This window comes from Mastigoproctus giganteus, chromosome 6 (genome assembly GCF_048544385.1).
Source record: "Mastigoproctus giganteus isolate SK-2022 chromosome 6, ASM4854438v1, whole genome shotgun sequence".
Classification (NCBI taxonomy): domain Eukaryota; kingdom Metazoa; phylum Arthropoda; class Arachnida; order Uropygi; family Thelyphonidae; genus Mastigoproctus; species Mastigoproctus giganteus.
Genome location: NC_143580.1, coordinates 209,319,919 through 209,338,782, shown reverse-complemented (window position 1 = coordinate 209,338,782; position 18,864 = coordinate 209,319,919). Strand labels below are relative to the sequence as shown.

The 18,864-nt window shown below is 34.9% G+C and overlaps 1 protein-coding gene across 4 annotated transcripts in view; it reads right to left on the bottom strand.

The window, feature by feature from the left end:
• Positions 1 to 18,864, bottom strand: part of LOC150084913 (poly [ADP-ribose] polymerase tankyrase-like) — a 1,170,388-nt gene that overhangs the window by 149,635 nt on the left and 1,001,889 nt on the right. For all 4 annotated transcript variants that reach the window (XM_090376702.1, XM_090376704.1, XM_090376701.1 and 1 more), the window contains one exon: positions 6,867 to 7,036. In XM_090376702.1, the coding sequence (XP_090232828.1) occupies positions 6,867 to 7,036 (170 nt within the window). The remainder of the gene's footprint in view (positions 1 to 6,866; positions 7,037 to 18,864) is intronic.

The following is an 18,864-nucleotide window of genomic DNA, read 5'->3' as shown; positions in this document are numbered from 1 at the left end:
TGCAAAGAGGGAAACACAGCTTGTTTAATTTCCTTTTTATTTTTGTTATTTATTTTTAGTAGTTTTTATTTTAGTTTTTTTTTTTCTCTTGGTGCAGCAAAAATCTGTGGCTTTCTTGCTTATATAGTTAATACTAAAATGCTCCAAAGGATAAAATTAATATATAATTCTATGTTGAAGTTCTGAGGACCCCTTTATGATGCAATTCAAAGAATTGATTATTTCTTCACTAAGATAATGCAGTGTTGCATTTGTTGCTACTTGGCAGTTTTTTGCTAAACACAGAACTGCTCAAATCCACAACTTCTGTATTTGCCATATATGACATAAATTACTTTTTTTTTTTTTGTTTCTTATACTGGGGACTGAAATGATGTTGCTTTGACAGCATACAAACAAAGATTAATACAATGGATCACCCCTCAGTGATTTTGAAATTAGCTTTCCAGAAGAGTGGGAAAGTTGTTGGGCTAAGTGCATCACAGTGGAAGGGCACTATTTCAAAGGTTTATTCAAAAGTACAAGGGTCAGTTCATAAGTAATGCAACTTGGCTGACAAGATTTTTTTTTAAATTAGATTTGCATCATGAGGTTCTATATATACTGCTAGTACAGATATTAAGGCATAAACATAATAAAATATAACAGTCTATTATAGATTAGAAGTTATGAACTATAGATTGGAAGTTATGAACTGATATCCATTTCACCAACATTTGGTGACAGAATTCCTTTTTAATTCAAGAGAAAACTCAGTTGCCGGAATTCATGAAAAATTGAGTAAGGCATACTGATAAGACACTACTAATATAAGCAGTGTTCTCAGATGGCTTGCATTTTGAAGAGGGAGTCACTGTTTGTGACACGCCAAGGAGTGGAAGACCAAATCTGTGGGAACTAAAGGAAACATCGAGGTTTTGGATGAAATAATTAAAAAGACAGAAAAATAACCAATACACAGTGATGTGAGTACTAAGATGTTCAAAGAAAAGTGCATTTTAGATACGTTAGATTATATGCTACAAATGGGCAGGAAATATGCTACAAATGGGCACTCAAGCTGTTAATAAGAGAAATGAAATACTCCAGGGGATGGATCAGTTTGTCCACTCCAGTGAAATAAATAAAAAAAAAAAAAACACCCTGAATTGGCAGGTCACCACAAAAAACAATAACCACAGTATTCTGTGAGAAAAGGCCCAATTTTATTTTATTATTATTTTTTTTTTACTATAAATAAGAAAAGATACTACCAAATTCTTGATAGGTTTAATAGGGCTATAAAACAAAAAGGATGCCTGCTTAAAACAGATGCCAAATCATATTACACCATGATAATGCCAGGCTGCATACATGACTCAGATGAAAACTGCAGACCTAGAGGAGGTTTTCCATGTCCTGCAGTTAGCCCAGACTTGGCTCTATTTGATTTTTTTCTTTGGACATATGAAGACATACCTTGTGGAAAACTCTTCTTGAGTGATGAGTTGAAAAGACAGTGAAGGTTGGCTTCAACAGCTCACATATGCACAACAGGGTCTATCCTTTTACTAAAGTGCATATGTGAGCTGGAAAGATGGCAAAAACAAACTAAAAAACAAGGTGGATACATAGAGTAAATAAATGCATGCTTCCCAGCATTTGTTTAATAATGGATATAAACTTCAGCTTTTGTGCTTGTCTTTAAACTTTTATGACCAAAGAGGCATTATTTATGGCCTGACACTCGTTTTTTGAACAGCCCTTTTATTCTATCTAGTTACACATCAGAAATATCTCTCCTGTAATTGTGACATAATTCATCCCTATTATGAGAGTTTCACGAGAAAAAGAGAACTGACCAGACAAAATTATTTTGTTCTCCATGTTTTTTTAAACCTAACTCAGAACAATAATGATCAAAAAATTCACAACTTTACTCTGCATTCAGAATCTGCTTGTCATTTTAAAAAAATATATCAAGGACTTCCATAAATTTGTACTTTCATTAGCATACTACAAACTTAAGCGATATTACCTAATAAAATACCACTTTTTACTTGTACGTTGAAATATCAGAGGCACTTTTTCTGCATCAGGACATCACAATAGCAATTCCATCAAGAAGTTAGAGAACTTTGAGATAGCCTTCTCCAGGCTAACTAACTTTAACCTTGTCGATGTTTAAGTTCTGAGTGATCCTTTATGAGTAAGGAAGTGTTCTGTGAGAAAAATCGGAAAGGGCCTTGTGAAATGAATCACACCTTGTTACTAAATCAGCCTTATGTTAATTTCACTAACCTAATTTATGTTGTTGTACACTTTTTTTTCTACATTTAAGTTTATTTTACTTAATTATGAGTTTTAATTATATTATTTGTTAGTTCATTACATATATCTGAAATAATAACTCTTTTTAATTAACCAGTCTTTTGTAAGTACCTCTTGCTTTAGTTGTTGTGGTGTTGCAGTTCTTTCTCTGTACTCTGAATTGCATTGGAAAAAAAAAGAATAATAATAATAACAACTAGGGGGCTTTGCCCCCTGCTTGCTTTCCTCGCCCACCCCACGCACACTTTTCTATGTAAAATGTAGAGACATATGGAGTAAGTCAAATCTTTTCTACATAACACACACCTGTCAAAACGCACTGGTCAATATATAATCAGGAAATGACCTATGTAATTATTTACCTGTGCGATTGTAGTGCGCGGCATTCTCAAGGTAGAATAAATATCACAGTAAAACTCCAGAATGGCATACATGGCGGGAAAACAGTGGGAAAGCAGTGATTGGCAGATGCTATTGCTTTCTCCACCCACTGTCCTCCTAGGTTGATATACCTAGGGTGTTTTTCCCCACATTTGCTGCTGTTTATAATTGGGAACTCGTTTTCTCATTTTAAAATAACGGGATGGAGGGATAAACACCCTATCTAAGCTAAGCTCCTTCTCCACCTCGACGACACAAAACAATCAGAAAAGGGAGGTGCTGACAGTTAAAAACTGACAATTATCGGCATCTTCCTCGTTTTCATTGAACTACCTGCCGGTGCATATTATCCTGGACTTCAGCCAATATCATATGTAATTATTTACCTGCGTTTGCATAGGACACTTAGGAAAAGGCCTTTTGCTTCAGGTTCAATAATACATGAGGAATACTGTTACATCCGAAACACCAGAACTGAAATATTTACAAAATACTAAACCACAGTATTTACAAATATAGAATATTCATTAATATACAAAAAATGTTACAATAGAACATCAAACTTTAGAGAGTGAATCATGTGCATGAGGTTGGTGAACTTTAGAGAGTGAATCATGTGCATGAGGTTGGTGAACCTTATGGAGGCAGCTGTGAATAATTAATTGCATTTGTAGTGACGTAACTGCCTTGCCCTCTTCTCCCATTGGCTCGAATAAATATCACAAGGAGGAAAACTTGTATAGATAGATAGATAGATAGATAATAATAATAATATATATATATATATATTTTTTTTTTCTGCCCTGCTAAAATAATCAAACCAAATGACATATTTAAAATAGCAAATTTAATTTATTTCCTATCTGCAAACAGATATTAAACAGGCAAAAATTTTATTATTAACAATTTGCCATATCTCTTTGTTATTAATAATAACAGCTATTTCAGTTATTCACCACTACAGACTAGCAGAGATTAACTAGTGACCAGTGAAATCTTTATGTGATTGTTCCCTTTGCTATGCTAAACATAAAGGTTTAAATAAATAAAATATTGCTCACTTTCTGCTTAAGGCTTGGAAATTCAGCTAACTTTTCTGGAAGGCTTCAATAAGCTTCTTTTCTCATTAACAGTATATGAATTTTCCAAATAGGTCTTTGCTGCATCATTTGCAAAGATACATAACCACAGTTACGCCACTAATATATTTAGAATAACATCCAATTAAAAAAATGTAGTATATACAACCTATTCACTATGTAAAAGTGACATACAGCAGACTGTCAGTTATCTAAAGGCAGATTATCCAAGGCTGCAGATTAACCAGGATCTCTATGATGCTAGTTGGTTGAAATGTTGTTTAATGGCACAAGGGCTACTAAGGCCATATTTCTAATTGCCTGATTCTAATCTGTAGCGCAATTAACAGTTAAAATCTGTTAAATAATCCTGTCTGCTTTAAGAAAACAAAGAACTCAGCTAAATTTGCATCGTCTCCAATCAGATGAGGTAATGTCAAAGGTTCTTGCAGATGTGAGAGCAATGTGAAAATTGTGTTTCGATAATTATTATAATGGTTGCAATTTATTAGAATATGCGTCACAGTAAGTGTAGACTAACAAAATGTACAAACAGGTGGATCTTCCCCCTTGAGTAGATGAATATGGGTTAGATACATATGCCCAATAAGTGTCCTAGCCAGGATCACCTCCTCTTGCCTGTTTGATCGCATGATTGATGGCCACAACTTAGGTTCCTGTTTGAAGCAGTTTATTGCCGCCCTGAGCCTGCCAGATTTGCAACCACTGCTCCTCACACATTTTTTATGACTAATTTGTAGTCTGTGTATGGCACTTGGTAGTTGTTTCTTGATGATTCCCTTCTACTTTTGACTTTCTCTCTCTCTCTCTCTCTCTCTCTCTCTCTCTCTCGCTCAGGGTAACTCAAATTTTTTTTTTGGTTTGATAAAGCATGCTTTGCTGTCTTTTTTCAACTTGTTCATCATCACTACTTTCTTCATTATTTTCATTTTCTTCATTGTCTTTGGGAGACTCAGAGACTGTGGCACCATAATTGATTGCTTTTTCATAAAGTACATCTATAACTGACAGATGTATACAATGGGCTATACATTGTTGATGATTAGGCATAATTTGCTTGCCAAACTTAATCATCATTGCTGCTCCATCGGTGGTGCAGGCAACAATATCCTCATCCAAGTTCAAACCAAATTCCTTCAAGTGTCCATTCACAATTTGCTCAGTTCTTCTGCTATCAAGTGAACCATTAATCTCAATAAGACCTAATGAGCAATGATTGTCTTTTGAATGCACATTTATATTCATATACATTTTATTTTGTATAGACGTATATTCGTCAATGAATACCATGCACCCAAAACCAATGAATTTTTGAAATGTTGAATGAGTTCTTCTTTAGTTTTATAATAATTCAGAACCATATTTTTAATTCCATTCACTGAGGCTGGTGGTAATTTATCGTATTTATTTCTCTGAAGGTGAAGGCTTGATTGTATAAACTCACTCTTGGCAATTGAATTAACAGAAAATCCATCTAAAGCAGCTAATTTTGAAATCTCTTCTTCCATAGATTTTTTTAACGATAAAGTTTTCTAATGTTCTTACCATTTTTACAGGAGGTTCACTGTTATCTTGTTTAATGTCAATCTGATGCATTTTCTTTAAATGCAACATCAAAGATGATGTAGATCCTCCAGACGACTTCATTATCTTTTGACATTTCGAACATTGTGCTTCATCTTTGCTTTTTCGAGCAAAATAATTCCATACATTTGATTTCATCTTAGACATATTAAGAGTAATAAATATTAATTAGTAGGAATTTATATTACCAACAATTTTAAATAAAAATATTGAAGATAACAAAGGCACAATACTATGCGTCACTCCCGCAAGTACTGAATGAAGAGTCTAAACGAGGCAAGTTTCATTTTTCACGAAAGAAATTTTTTATTTATTTACTTGCAATTTTTTCCCCCCAATTAAATCTATTATATTTTCAAAATTACATAAAAGCTAAATTTGGTGAAGCTGCTTTTTGGAGAACATTTGATCACAAATTTAATAGGAATAAAGAAGAAAGAAACTTTCTACGATTGAAATTTGATGCAATATTCAGCGAATCTGTTCTAGTGGGTAACCATCAATAAGGCGCATTCCACAACTTGCCTGGTGAACAAGAAAGATGGAACGGAGAAATGTTGAGCCTTTTCTTTTACGCTATCGCTCCGACTCACTCAGTCGTAAATGAGTACACCTGCATCGTGCCATGATACAGGTGGGAAGATAAAAGGTACCCCTCCTAGATTTGGGCCACTTGCCCATGAGATTCGTACCTAAACATAAAATAAAATAAAATAAAAACATGTTTAAAACAAAGCAGTTGAACGATCCAGACAAACGAACAAACGAAAGAAAATGTGCGTAACAAAAAACTATATTCAAGGGCTAACTAAAAAAATATTCGAATCCGGTTTTAGAAGCTCGGTTTCGGTTTTAACAATTCAACATGAAAACCGGATTTAACCGGTTTGCAAGCCCTAATAATCATGTTTCCATTCCTGAAAACTAGCCCCTGGTTCTGGCTGGTTTATATTGTCCACGTTACCTGTGTCAGCCATTTAAAGGTAAAGATGACAGTTGGTACTTAAAAGGCAAAAAAAAAAAAAAAAAAAAAAAAAAAGGTATCAAATGATTTGAAGTGATGTGTTTTTTAACTCCTTAAACGATTTAGGTAAATTGGCACCATCCATTATATTTATTTGTGTATTTCAACTCATTTAGCTATTGATAAAAATTTAATTTGTTGTTTAACTTTTGGTAACTAGTGCATGATTAGCTTTTCTTGTCATAATCCTTGAAATTTCAAAACAACATCAATTAACCAAATAGTCCCCCCCCCCAAGCCTTTTTTGAATTTCAGATTCAAATCAAAACAACTGAGTTATGATCTGCCACTTTATAAATATTTTTTAGCAATGAATAATAAATAATTTCTGATAACATTTTACAAATAATATAAATCTAATAAGAATTTGTAAGTTAACATTATTGGGAGGATATATAAAAATTTCAACTTTTTTATATTTAAAATGTTTGTTACTTTAGCGATTATCATTATGTAAATACTCCTACCTTTTCAAATTTTCCCAAGTATTTCCAGTTTTACTTCGAAATACTTTACAAAATTCTTTCACTGCATCTTGTAACAAAGTAAAAGGAGTTTTCTGAAACTGTCCATTGTCCCCGACACGTCCCCATCGTGTAAAAAGGATATACAAATCTTTTCCCTTGTGCCTAAGCAACTAAAAATAGATCAAAATTTATTGATATTTAATTAAATTTTACCATTCTACTACAAAACAGTTAATTCTGAATGTGAAAAACATAACATTATGAAATTCAAAGCTATTATGAAGACATGATTATTGAAGATAATTACTGAAAATAATAGCATTTAATGATAATAGTAGTATACAGTGACCCCCACATTGCGATGGTTTACTGTACAATCAGATCACTTTATGATGGACTCTCCATAATAAAATACCTTCCACTATATGATATGTGGTAAGCACCGGTCACTGTGATCACCTTTGCGAATTGAATTTTAATTTTTTAAAACGGTGATTTTACTAAGTGAAAATAGGAAAAATATTATCTACAGGCTATAAAAGTAAATATAAAAAGCACAAATTTAAACTTTATTACCTTACCAATTAACAAAATTAAATAATACATGAAAATTCCAAAGAATATTTTCCACAGGTTAACAAAATAAAAATTATGCTTACTTACATACTAACTAACTAATTGATATTTCTGTTCACTGACATTTTTTTTGGTGGGGGGGGGGAAGTGTTGCATGTTTAACTTTAAAAAAGATAAGTAATCAATAACAAAGAACACAGCATGCATTGCTACTAATTGCTACTAACATGATACACTAACAGTAGCACAAATTGCTACTAACATGATACACAAGTGAGATATGGAGTAACAAATTTACAAAGTTTTCTTAAAAGATAGGAATGAAGAGAAGATTCTAAGAATTTATTTATGTTTTTGGAACGATTTAAGATTTCAGTGAAGGGAAAACACATTTCATCATAATAACGTAAAAACCCACAAAATTCCAGTAATCGGTATTATCGCAAATGCAATAAAATTGAGTTTATTACTTGTTTATAACAGAAAAGCCCAATAAATGGGAAACTGCAAATTGCTTTTTATTGTTTTATGGTAATGGCCTCCAGAAATTTGCTTTAGAAAAATATCACAAAGGCGTTCAAAACTGATTCTTATAACTGAACGTACGAAACAATGAAAGTGTAGTGCATTTTAATGATTTGATTTTTTTTTTTTTTTTTTTTTTTTTTTTTAAACGATTCTGTAAAGGGCTGATTCTACTAATCAGTAATCATGTTACCCAGTGCCTACTTATTTCACTTTACAATTGTCTCCAACTGGACCACGTGGTCCTTCCTCTCAGCCAATAGCAGCATTTGTAAATGTGTTGGCTACATGTTTTGTTTTTGCAACTTTTAGTTGAAGTGATTTTTTGTGTTGTGCTTTAATCAATTTTTTTTTAATCAATATGTACAACTTCCATTATAAAAATGACCTTTCAGAGAGATAAACAGCTTAGTTACATAGCGAAAATTTCATCTTCAGAGGTCTTGGAACAAATTACCAAAAAACAATGTGTTATTGGGTTCACATTACGATATTTTCACAATACGATGGTGTCTCTGGAAAGAATTAGAATCGTAAATCAGGGGTCCACTGTATATGACTTTTTGCTGAGTGAAAACTATGAACATAATTTTATTCCCTATTTGACTGATTTACCATAACACAGTATTAACAACATTTAATGTATCACAACCCAGTTGTATAGAATAAATCAGAAGTTGTAATTTTCTATTAATAAAAGAAGTGTTCTAGGTGTTTTATTTGTTAATTTATAATTAATGTGGGTTATTACTATTAATATTGTATATTCTTGTGTATAAACCAATTTTTGAAGGCCAAAAAATTACCCCTGAAACTGTTGGTTGACTTATATGCTATGTACAAAACCTAGACCTTTAAATTCATATAAATCTAATAAGGTATTACATACCTTATTAGATTTATATGAAGATATTATAACACTTAAGTCAACCTTTCAAATAGTAGAAAAAAACATCTAAAATTTTTAAGGTTGACCCTTTCATTCATTCCATCTTTAATGTGAACATGAATAAAAAAACTATTTTCAGCATTCAATATAGTCAGGGTGTGGTTTTAATATAATAATAACCTTAATTTTCAGCATTGTTTTTCTTCTGAAAATAACCAATGGTTTTAGACAATGTTGTTTACAAAAACGAACCTTTCAATATTGAAAATTTCTTACATATTTCTTAACTGCAAACCCTTAGCCATAATTATGAGAGCTTCCTTGGACTCAGGGGAGGTACCAATAGACTGGAAATGTGCAAATGTGACCCCAATTCACAAAGGAGGATCAAAGGCTGACACAAGTAATTATAGACCTGTGAGCTTAACTTCTGTTCCAGGAAAATTAATGGAGGCACTGGTTAAAGAAGCACTGCAGGATCATTTAGACAAGACTTCAGTTATAGCTCAGACACAGCATGGTTTTGTTAAGGGGAAGTCTTGCCTGACCAACTTGATTGGATACTATGATGTAGTCACAAAAGAACTGGATGCAGGGAATAACTTTGATATTATATACTTGGATCTTAGAAAGGCTTTTGATACTGTTGCACATGGAAGACTGCTACACAAATTGGAGCAGTGTGACATTGGAGGCAAATTGCTGCTATGGATAAAGGGGTGGTTGAGGGGGAGAAGACAGAGAGTGGTAATCAATGGACACTGCTCATCGTGGACTAATGTTATTAGTGGAGTCCCTCAGGGCTCAGTGTTGGGTCCATTATTGTTTTCTGTATTTATAAATGATATTGATGATGGTATATCAAGCTTAATGTCCAAGTTTGCAGACGATACAAAGGTTGGCAGGGTTGTCAAGGACACTACTGACACTATGCTGCTGCAACAGGATCTGGAAAGGTTGAGCAGATGGGCTGAGAGGTGGCAAATGAAGTTTAACATTGACAAATGTAAAGTACTACACATGGGAAACAGCAACCCCAGAGCAACGTATCAACTCTGTGGTACTACACTGACAGTGGTAGAGAATGAAAGGGACTTGGGGGTGGTTGTGCAGGCAGATATGAAGTTCTCTGAGCAGTGCAGACGGGCTGCAAGAGTAGCTCATGGAGTATTGTCAATGATATACAGGAATTTTTCCAGCAGGGATAAGGAGGTGATTATTCCATTGTATAAGGCAATGGTCAGGCCACACCTAGAGTACTGTATACAGGTCTGGAGGCCTCATTTCAAGAAGGATGTAGAGCTGCTGGAACGAGTACAGAGAAGGGCAACAAGATTAGTGAATGGAACAAAGGGGTGCTCTTACGAAGAAAGGCTTAAGTTTTGCAAATTACAGTGTCTGGAGACTAGGCACCAGCGAGGTGATCTGATAGAGGTGTGTAAAGCCTTGAATGGTTTAAGCATGCTCAATGCTGATGGGATTCTTCCTCTAGCTCAGAAAAATCACCTGAGAGGGCATAAATTCAAATTGAGGAAAGACAGATGTAGGATAGACGTGCGGAAATTTGCCTTTAGCCAGCGGGTGGTTGGTTGGTGGAACAGACTTCCATCCCTTGTGGTGGAGGTTGATAGCCTAAATAAGTTTAAGGCTCAGCTGGACAGGTATTTTGAACGAACAGAGGGGTGAAGTGGAAGTGGGTTTTTTTTTTTTTTTTTTGGCTGATGCTGCATAAGCTTGCTTTCTTGCATCAAATGCCTCTACTAATGCTAATGCTAATGCTAAATAGCAACAAAAAATGGCTCAGTTACATAAAAAGCCTATCATGAGATACAATAGCATTAATAACAGTAGTTGTCATGACATGTATTTTTATAGTTCACTATGCAGTGTAATGAAATGTCAATGTAAATTTTTAAAATAGAAAAAATAATTGAATTAAAAATACCTAGTGGTTTTTAATTCAGGTTTTATTGTAATACACCACTATGTTGGATGTGACAGAAGACTAATAAAATGGGGTCAATATAACATGGTGAATATATCATTAAGCATGTATTTGGGGGGGGGGAGAGGTTGGCTTATACAATAAAATATGCATATTTTTTCTCAATTAATGTCATACCAGTGTTTTAGCAATCCTGAACCTGCCACATCTGTAGAAATTTTACAACTTAAACTCAGAGACAAGCCTCAGACTTTTAAGAAAGTTTATCATGCATATTTTGGTGTTAGTACTGATGACCAGCCAAAAATAATGGGTTTTACATTATTTTTGCTATCCGTGTGTTAAAAATCCACAATGAGAGAGAGAAATTAGCTTGTTATTAGAAAGATCATGGCCTGTAAGAAAGAATGATGTTGCTTGGACGCCAAGCTAAAACCAGTGTCTCGAAGGACATTAACAAGTCACATTAGGGATGAAGTAATTTGTGATGAGGCCTTTGGGGTCAACATTCAATCTCTCCTGCCAAGTTTGATGCAGCTTCTCTCATACAGCTATTTTCTCCTTTTTTAACATCATTAGTTAGATCTGTGGTTAGGCTGCAGGGAGTTAAGATTAAATTAGGATTAAATACATTTTTACTATATGAGTGCAATTGTTGAAATGACAAGAGATAACCACATTAAACAATGTGTGCATCAAGATCATCTCCATCAGGTGTAAAATATTCCTTTCATTCGTGTATAATTCAGAGATGGTTGTACATTTATTATAGTATTAAAACATTTTAAAGATCTATTTTTGTATATTTATAAATAAATTTATAATGTGCTGTTATTTTTTGAATTACATAATTTACACTAAAATTTCATACAGTAAATTTTATTATTACATGTCCTTATATAAAAATGCAGAAATGATTTTTTTAATAATCCAGCATATGTATTATAATAATAGTGAAAGCATTTTATAGAGGAGAAGAGAAGAAAACATGTAGTATTAATAGTGAATGATTAAATTATGGTTAAACACATTTTTACCATATGAGTGTAATTCCTGAAATGACTAGGGGTATTTTTTTTTTGCAAGGAACCTGTATGCAAGGCAAAAATAAAAAGTAAAAAAACAGTAGAAAAGTATATAAACAAATAGAAATTAAAAGAATTAATGAGAAACAGATTGTCATCACTCACTACAACAAATGACTTGCACAAAATTGTAGTCGAGCCATTAAAATTCTATTATAATTGCATGAGTACATGGTTTACTTTATTGCATAATTGGTTTACTTTATTGTGTATATTTGAATATAGTTTTGTTAGTTGATTCACCATTAATTCATTTCATACATGTGACTGTAGAGAGCACATTTAAGCTCTTGCTTTCCATTCCTTTCATAGGTTGGATAGAAGCAGTGGTCAGCATTTGGCTGACTTCCAGCAGTTTACTACGAAAATATGCACCCTTTTAGGGATCTACAGGTAATGGAACTTCTCAATGAAATAATGCCTGTCGTTTCCTTTATCTTTCTTTCATTTTGCTATTTTTATATCATCTGGTATCTGTGTTCATCCATAGGACATCCTTGCATAGCCTTCCTGTTTAATCACAGGTTGTAGTTGCAGCATTATAATGGAATTCCATGTGGGTTGCTTCCTTTGGTGAGTGAAGACTATTTCTTTTTAATTTCCAATTGTTAATCAATTGTGTTTTTTTAATTTTTATTTTTTCCTTGTATACAGGTAACAGTATTTCCAAGGAAATAAAATACTCAACTATATGGCAATACTTTCATATGGTAAAAAAAGTGTTTAAATTCAATATACAATTTGTATTTTATAAAATGATTTTTCAGAAAAGACATATTCGATCAAAATGCTTTAATGTTGAAACATTAAAGTAAAACTTCACAGTAAAATGACTCAAAATAATATAATGTTCATGCCAGAGGTTCCACAAACACAAAATGTATTTGTAATACCTGTGGCATGAGGTTTTTCTTTTTTAGTTACACTTTGCTGCTTCCTTGCATCGTTTGACCTTACTAATACTAATGTTCCTGTATTCTCCATCAAACAACTCCAATGACCAATGTAGCTATCTCAAAATATAAACAGGATATTTATTTAAATTTAGAACTTGCACTGCAGATATATTATTTCACACTGAAGTAACATTACATTTCTGTAATAGCTAACTGGTTTATAAATAAATACAGTCAGGCCTCTGTATAATCAAGTAGATCATTCGCTTGAAAAAATTCATTAACTAGAAATTTTGTTATAAAAAATATGACCTTTTCAACAATGAAAAATAATGTAATTCAACATTCAGAAATATAGTAAAAGATGGGAAATAAATCAGAAATAAGTGGGATAAACTTTCTAACATTTTAAAACAATTAATTTATTAATACATACATATTAAGAAATGACTATCACAATATATTAGTACACTTTGAAGAATTATTTCATAAAATATTTGGTTATTTTTTTTTGTACACTATATTTTACCATACATCATTCATAAATATGTTCACATTTGTTTAAACATTCAAATATATTTTCTGGCACATTTTCTTCACACTGAAGGCCTCTATGCAAAGTTTCAAATGCTGCCAACATTTCATGGATGGTTTAATTTTGTGCTCATTGCCTTTGGTGCCTCATTTTCATCCAACTCATCGTTGATATTGTCACCAGTTCTTTGAATATTCTCCATAATGTTGGAGTCACTTGGATATATTCAGCAATTTTGACATCATTATCAACTCCTAAAAATTTGTCAAGAACAATTCCTCTATTGATCATATCTCTCATTTGGAGTTCATCTCAAGATTGCTCAATATCTTGTAGTAGTTCATCCCTCTCATCACTGTTAATTGCTGTTTTAGCAAAAACCTGCTTTTGCAAAATGATTCTTAATCGATTCCATCATCTTGACTGCACACTTTCGCCAACTCTGATAAGCACATCTGCAAATCTATACGGAATCTACAGGCTGGTTGGTTTCTATTCTCAGTATAATTATTTTTCAGTATGCAACTTCGGTAGGGCATTTTCAAATTCTTGATAATGCCTTGGTTCACTGGCTGCAGTTTAGACGAGATATTCAGAGGAAAGAAAACAAGCCTCCCACTTGTAAGTTTCAAAATTACTGAGCGAAGGTGGGCAGGGCAGTTATCAAAAATCAATGTAATTTTTCTGTTTTCTTTCATCATCTTTCTATCGAAATTTAAAATCTACTGATCAAAAATTTCACTTGTCATCCAAGATTTTTTGTTGTAGTCCAACTCTAATGACTTTACTCCTTTGAAAATATTGGGATTCTTTTCTTTTGCCTATTACCAAAAGCTTCAGTTTTTCATTACCAGCCATATGGTCCCTGAGGTTGTCACTGACATTCTCTCAGATATGCCAGACAAGCTGTACACTGATGGAACTGATATTCGGGTGACACTCAAGTCAAGTGGACCCAATTTTGGCAAAGTCCGGATGGTCTGACAGCCAAATCCTCTGCTTGCACCTTCACGATGGTGGGACTGTTAGTAATCCTGGGTATAACCTCCATGCACAAGCACACTGGGTGACTACCCAGGTATGAACCAACATAAGCAGGGGTCGAGGTGTGGCGCCCACACCACATGGAGGAATACTGCCCCTCTGTGTTACCAGGCAGTACTAGGTGGCAGATGACGCTCATCAACTGGTGCAATACCACCACTTTGCTTATTGGAGTCTTGAAATGGTGAAACCCATGTTCAGTCTCCAGAGCTAAGTTCCGGTCAACCCTTCCCCATCTCTTCCATCATGCAGTATGATTGATGACTTTTAAGGTTATGATGAACATCGTGGTGAGATCCAATATTCCTTAAGTTTCGAGGGTACAGCTCTAAAACGGTGTTCGCAGACCGGCCGCTAGTTAGTACGCTGGATCGAACCTATTAGTAACTCTCTAAGAGGCTTCCGGATCAGCTAGTGTATAACCTTGCTACCTCTAGAGCAAGTTTATCTGCGAAAAGATCTAAACCTCCCAAACAATTCCTATTGTTGTTGCTGTTGTTGTGGGGGTTTCATGGTGCATAAGCTACTTTGGCTATAATGCGCCTATTCGTTTATATTAAAGTAAAAGAGAAAGAATCGTACTGTCTGAAATGTCCTTAATCAGAAAAGATTAAAAATTCTAGTTTGCTTCAGAAAACGGAAAAATTCAGATATATTGGCCTTGTCACCAATCAAATTCTCTAGGGTTATTGGTTGTTGAAGGATAACCAGTGATTGCAGGGTTGAAATTCTGTCTTGTTTATAATAGGGGCAGTCAATGAGAATGTGGTTAACAGTCATATTTATATAGCAATGTGGACACTGTGGTGGATCATCTCCTATGAGTAAATGAAGGTGGGTCAGGTAAGTATGACCTATTCTTGCTCTTGAAAGAATTACTTCTTCCCGTCTTGATGTCCGGACACTGGAGAACCAGATTTTCAGAACCTATTTAATCTGAAAGAGTTTATTATTCGTTTGGGAATGCCATAGTGCTGCCATTCTGATAGGCATGCAGCATGAATCATTAGTGCATAGTCTGAGGCTGGAACAGGGATATTGGTTAAATCTAAGCTGGTTGGGTTTTCTGCAGCTTTATCAGCCTGTTCATTGCCTAAAATACCAGAATGTGCTGGTATCCAGCAGAAGGCGACCAGTTGGTGACGTTCTTTAATCTTTAGTAATAATTTTCTAATTTCAATTATAACAGGGTGAAATTTATCTGAGGAACTACACAAAGCGTTGATTGAGCTGAAGGAATCCGTGTAAACTACTGATTTTAATGAGCAGTCAGGAGGGAGATTTTTTAAAGCTAGTTTAATTGTGAATAATTCAGCCGAAAAGATAATGAATTCAGAAGGAAGGACTGCTGATACAATTGTATTCGGAAACACTGCAGCTGCTCCAACTTTTGAATTGGATTTAGAGCCATCTGTGTATATTGGTAAAAAATCAATATATTTTTGAGTGTGAAGCATGAACTTGTCTGATATTTGAAGATTGCAAAATATTCTTTCCCCACTGACAGAGGTAAGTGTCACAGGTTGGTATAGGAGGTTGAATCCATGGTGGTTGAGTACAAATGGCTACTTGTTGTACGGAATGGATGGATATATTCCAAACCATTCTTGCAATAATTCAAGAAGGCAATGACCAGCTGGTTTTACTATGCTAGGTTTATTTCTGTACAGATTTTCTAATGGTTGACTGAAAAGATAGGGCTGAATGGGATGTGAGGCATAACTTTGTATCTTGACAGAATACTTCAGCAATAGCAATTTCCTACGTAAAGATAGTGGCGGCTCGTGAACATCAATGTAAAGGCTATGTGCTGGCGATGTTCTGAATGCGCCAAGTGCAATTCTCAGTGCACTGTGTTGAACCGGATCAAGCCAGCATAATGCTGGCTTGATCCAGTTCAAGAGCTGCTGGAACAAGTACAGAGAAGGGCAACAAGATTAGTGAATGGAACAAAGAAGTGCTCTTACGAAGAAAGGCTTAAGTTTTGCAAATTACAGTGTCTGGAGACTACGCACCAGCGAGGTGATCTGATAGAGGTGTATAAAGCCTTGAATGGTTTGAGCATGCTCAGTGCTGATGGGATTCTTCCTCTTGCTCAGAATAATCACCTGAGAGGGCATAAATTCAAATTGAGGAAAGACAGATGTAGGATAGATGTGTGGAAATTTGCCTTTAGCCAATGGGTGGTTGGTTGGTGGAACAGACTTCCATCCCTTGTTGTGGAAGTTGATAGCCTAAATAAGTTTAAGGCTCAGCTGGACAGGTATTTCGAACAAACAGAGGGGTGAAGTGGAAGTGGTTTTTTTTTTTTTTTTTTTTTTTGGCTGATGCTGCATAAAGCTTGCTTTCTTGCATCAAATGCCTCTACTAATGCGCTCTTTCTGGCAGTCATAAATGGGAGCTCCATAATCAAGATGGGATCTGATTAATCCCCTGTATAATTGAAGAAGGGCGGTACGATCTGCACCCCATGTTTGTGCAGATAAAGCTCTCAGTATGTTTATCTTTTTTAAGCAGGTAGTATGTACTTTTTTAATGTGCCCTAAGAAATTTAACCATGTTTAAATGTTGTCCATGATTGAACCTAGAAATCTAATGTTACTAGTTACTGGGATGAAGATATTAGAGATGTGAAGTTCAGGACCCAGATGAAGTTTGCGTTGTCTACAAAAATGGATAGCAACTGTTTTCTGCTCCAAAAGCCTATAGCCGTTAAGGCTGGCCCACTGCTGTATTTTGTTTAATGATATCTGAAGCTGTCATTCAATAGATCTCATATTTTGGGAATGACAGGAGATGGAAAGGTCATCTGCATAAAGGTAAGTTTCTACAGTATTTGGAAGTTGTTTAGTGATAGAATCTATTCTTAGGGCAAAAAGAGTGGCACTCAGTACTGATCCCTGTGGAACACCTTCTTCCTGAATGAAAGTTGCAGAGGGGGCATGTTGGTATCGAACTTGAAACGATATAGCGTGTAGAAAATGCTTTATAAATATAGGAAGGTTGCCCCCCTTAGTATGCCATGCCGCCAGGTGGTATCAAAAGCCTTCTCTATATCTATGGAAACCATTACTAGATGTTCATGCTTAATAAAGGCATTACAAATGGCAAATTCAGCCTTAACAATAAGGTCGAGATATGACCTGTTTTGACGAAAGTCATATTGACTATTGCTCATTAACTGTTCTGACTCAATGATCCAGATGAGTCTACAGTGGACAATTTTTTCTAGAATTTTGCTGAGGCAGCTTGAGAGGGATATTGGTCTATAGTTATGGGGATTGGTTGAATCTTTTCCAGGTTTTAGGAATGCCAAAACAGTAGAATGATGCCAAGAAGTTGGGTAGACATTTTCGATAAAAATATGATTGTAAAAGAGCAGAAGGAGACACAAAGCTTTGTTATTAAGATGTAGCATGCGTAATAGATTCCATCTGGTCCGGCAGCACCATTGTGGGCTGTTCCAATAGCATGCAAGAGTTCGGAATATTGTAGGGGTTTGTTATACGGCAGAAGGAGGGCAGTTTGGAAGTTAATAGAGTGCCGTTCTGCAGTGCTTTTAATTCTCTGGAAAGGAGGAGTATAAACTGCTGCCGCTGAGATTTCAGCAAATGTGTTGCCAAAAGCATTTGCGAAATCTAAAGGATTAGACAGATCTTGCCCATTACAGGACAAAATTGGTGAAGGTACGGTAGGAAACTTACCAGAAAGCTGTCTAATTTTTTTCCATATTATTTTGGTGTCAGTGTTTTTGTTAATGCTTGATGCAAAATGGATCCAGGATTCTTTCTTGGCTTGCCTTTGTATGAAACATGCTTTTGCCTTTGACTTCTTATAATTTATTAGATTGGTGTTGTTGGATATTGCCGAAACAAATTCCAGGCTTTATTTTTTGCTTTTTTGGCTTTTGTGCATTGCTCATTCCACCAATAATTATAATGCTTACGAACCGAGGGATTTGATAGTAGTATTGTGTCTTAAGACACATTTAGATGTGACGTGATGTATTCTGTCACATGATCGATAGGCTGGAGACGGATTTTTTCTTCATCAAAAGATATTGATGACCAGAATTTTGCCCAGTTTGCTAGGGCAAATTTACATTTTCTACAGGGTTCAGCTGGAGGAGCCTGTGCTATTAATAGGTTGCATACGATTGGGAAGTGATCACTAACCATTATATCATTTAAAACATACCACTCTATGGTCGGGACCAGTAAAGGAGAACAAATGGAGAGATCTATGGCTGAGGTATGTCCATTTGGGAGCTGAACGTGTGTGTGTGTGTGTGTGTGTGCGCGCGCGCCAGTATTGAGTATAGTGAGGTTTACTGCCTCTATTAGGCTCTCAATGAGTTGACCTCGTCTATCTAATTTAGGATCGCCCGATAAGGGGTGGTGCCCGTTGACGTCCCCTAACATACAAAGGGGTGGAGGTATCTGTATAAGGAGATCTTCAAGATCTTTTAAACAGTAGGTACGGTTTGGCTGTAAGTAGATTGAT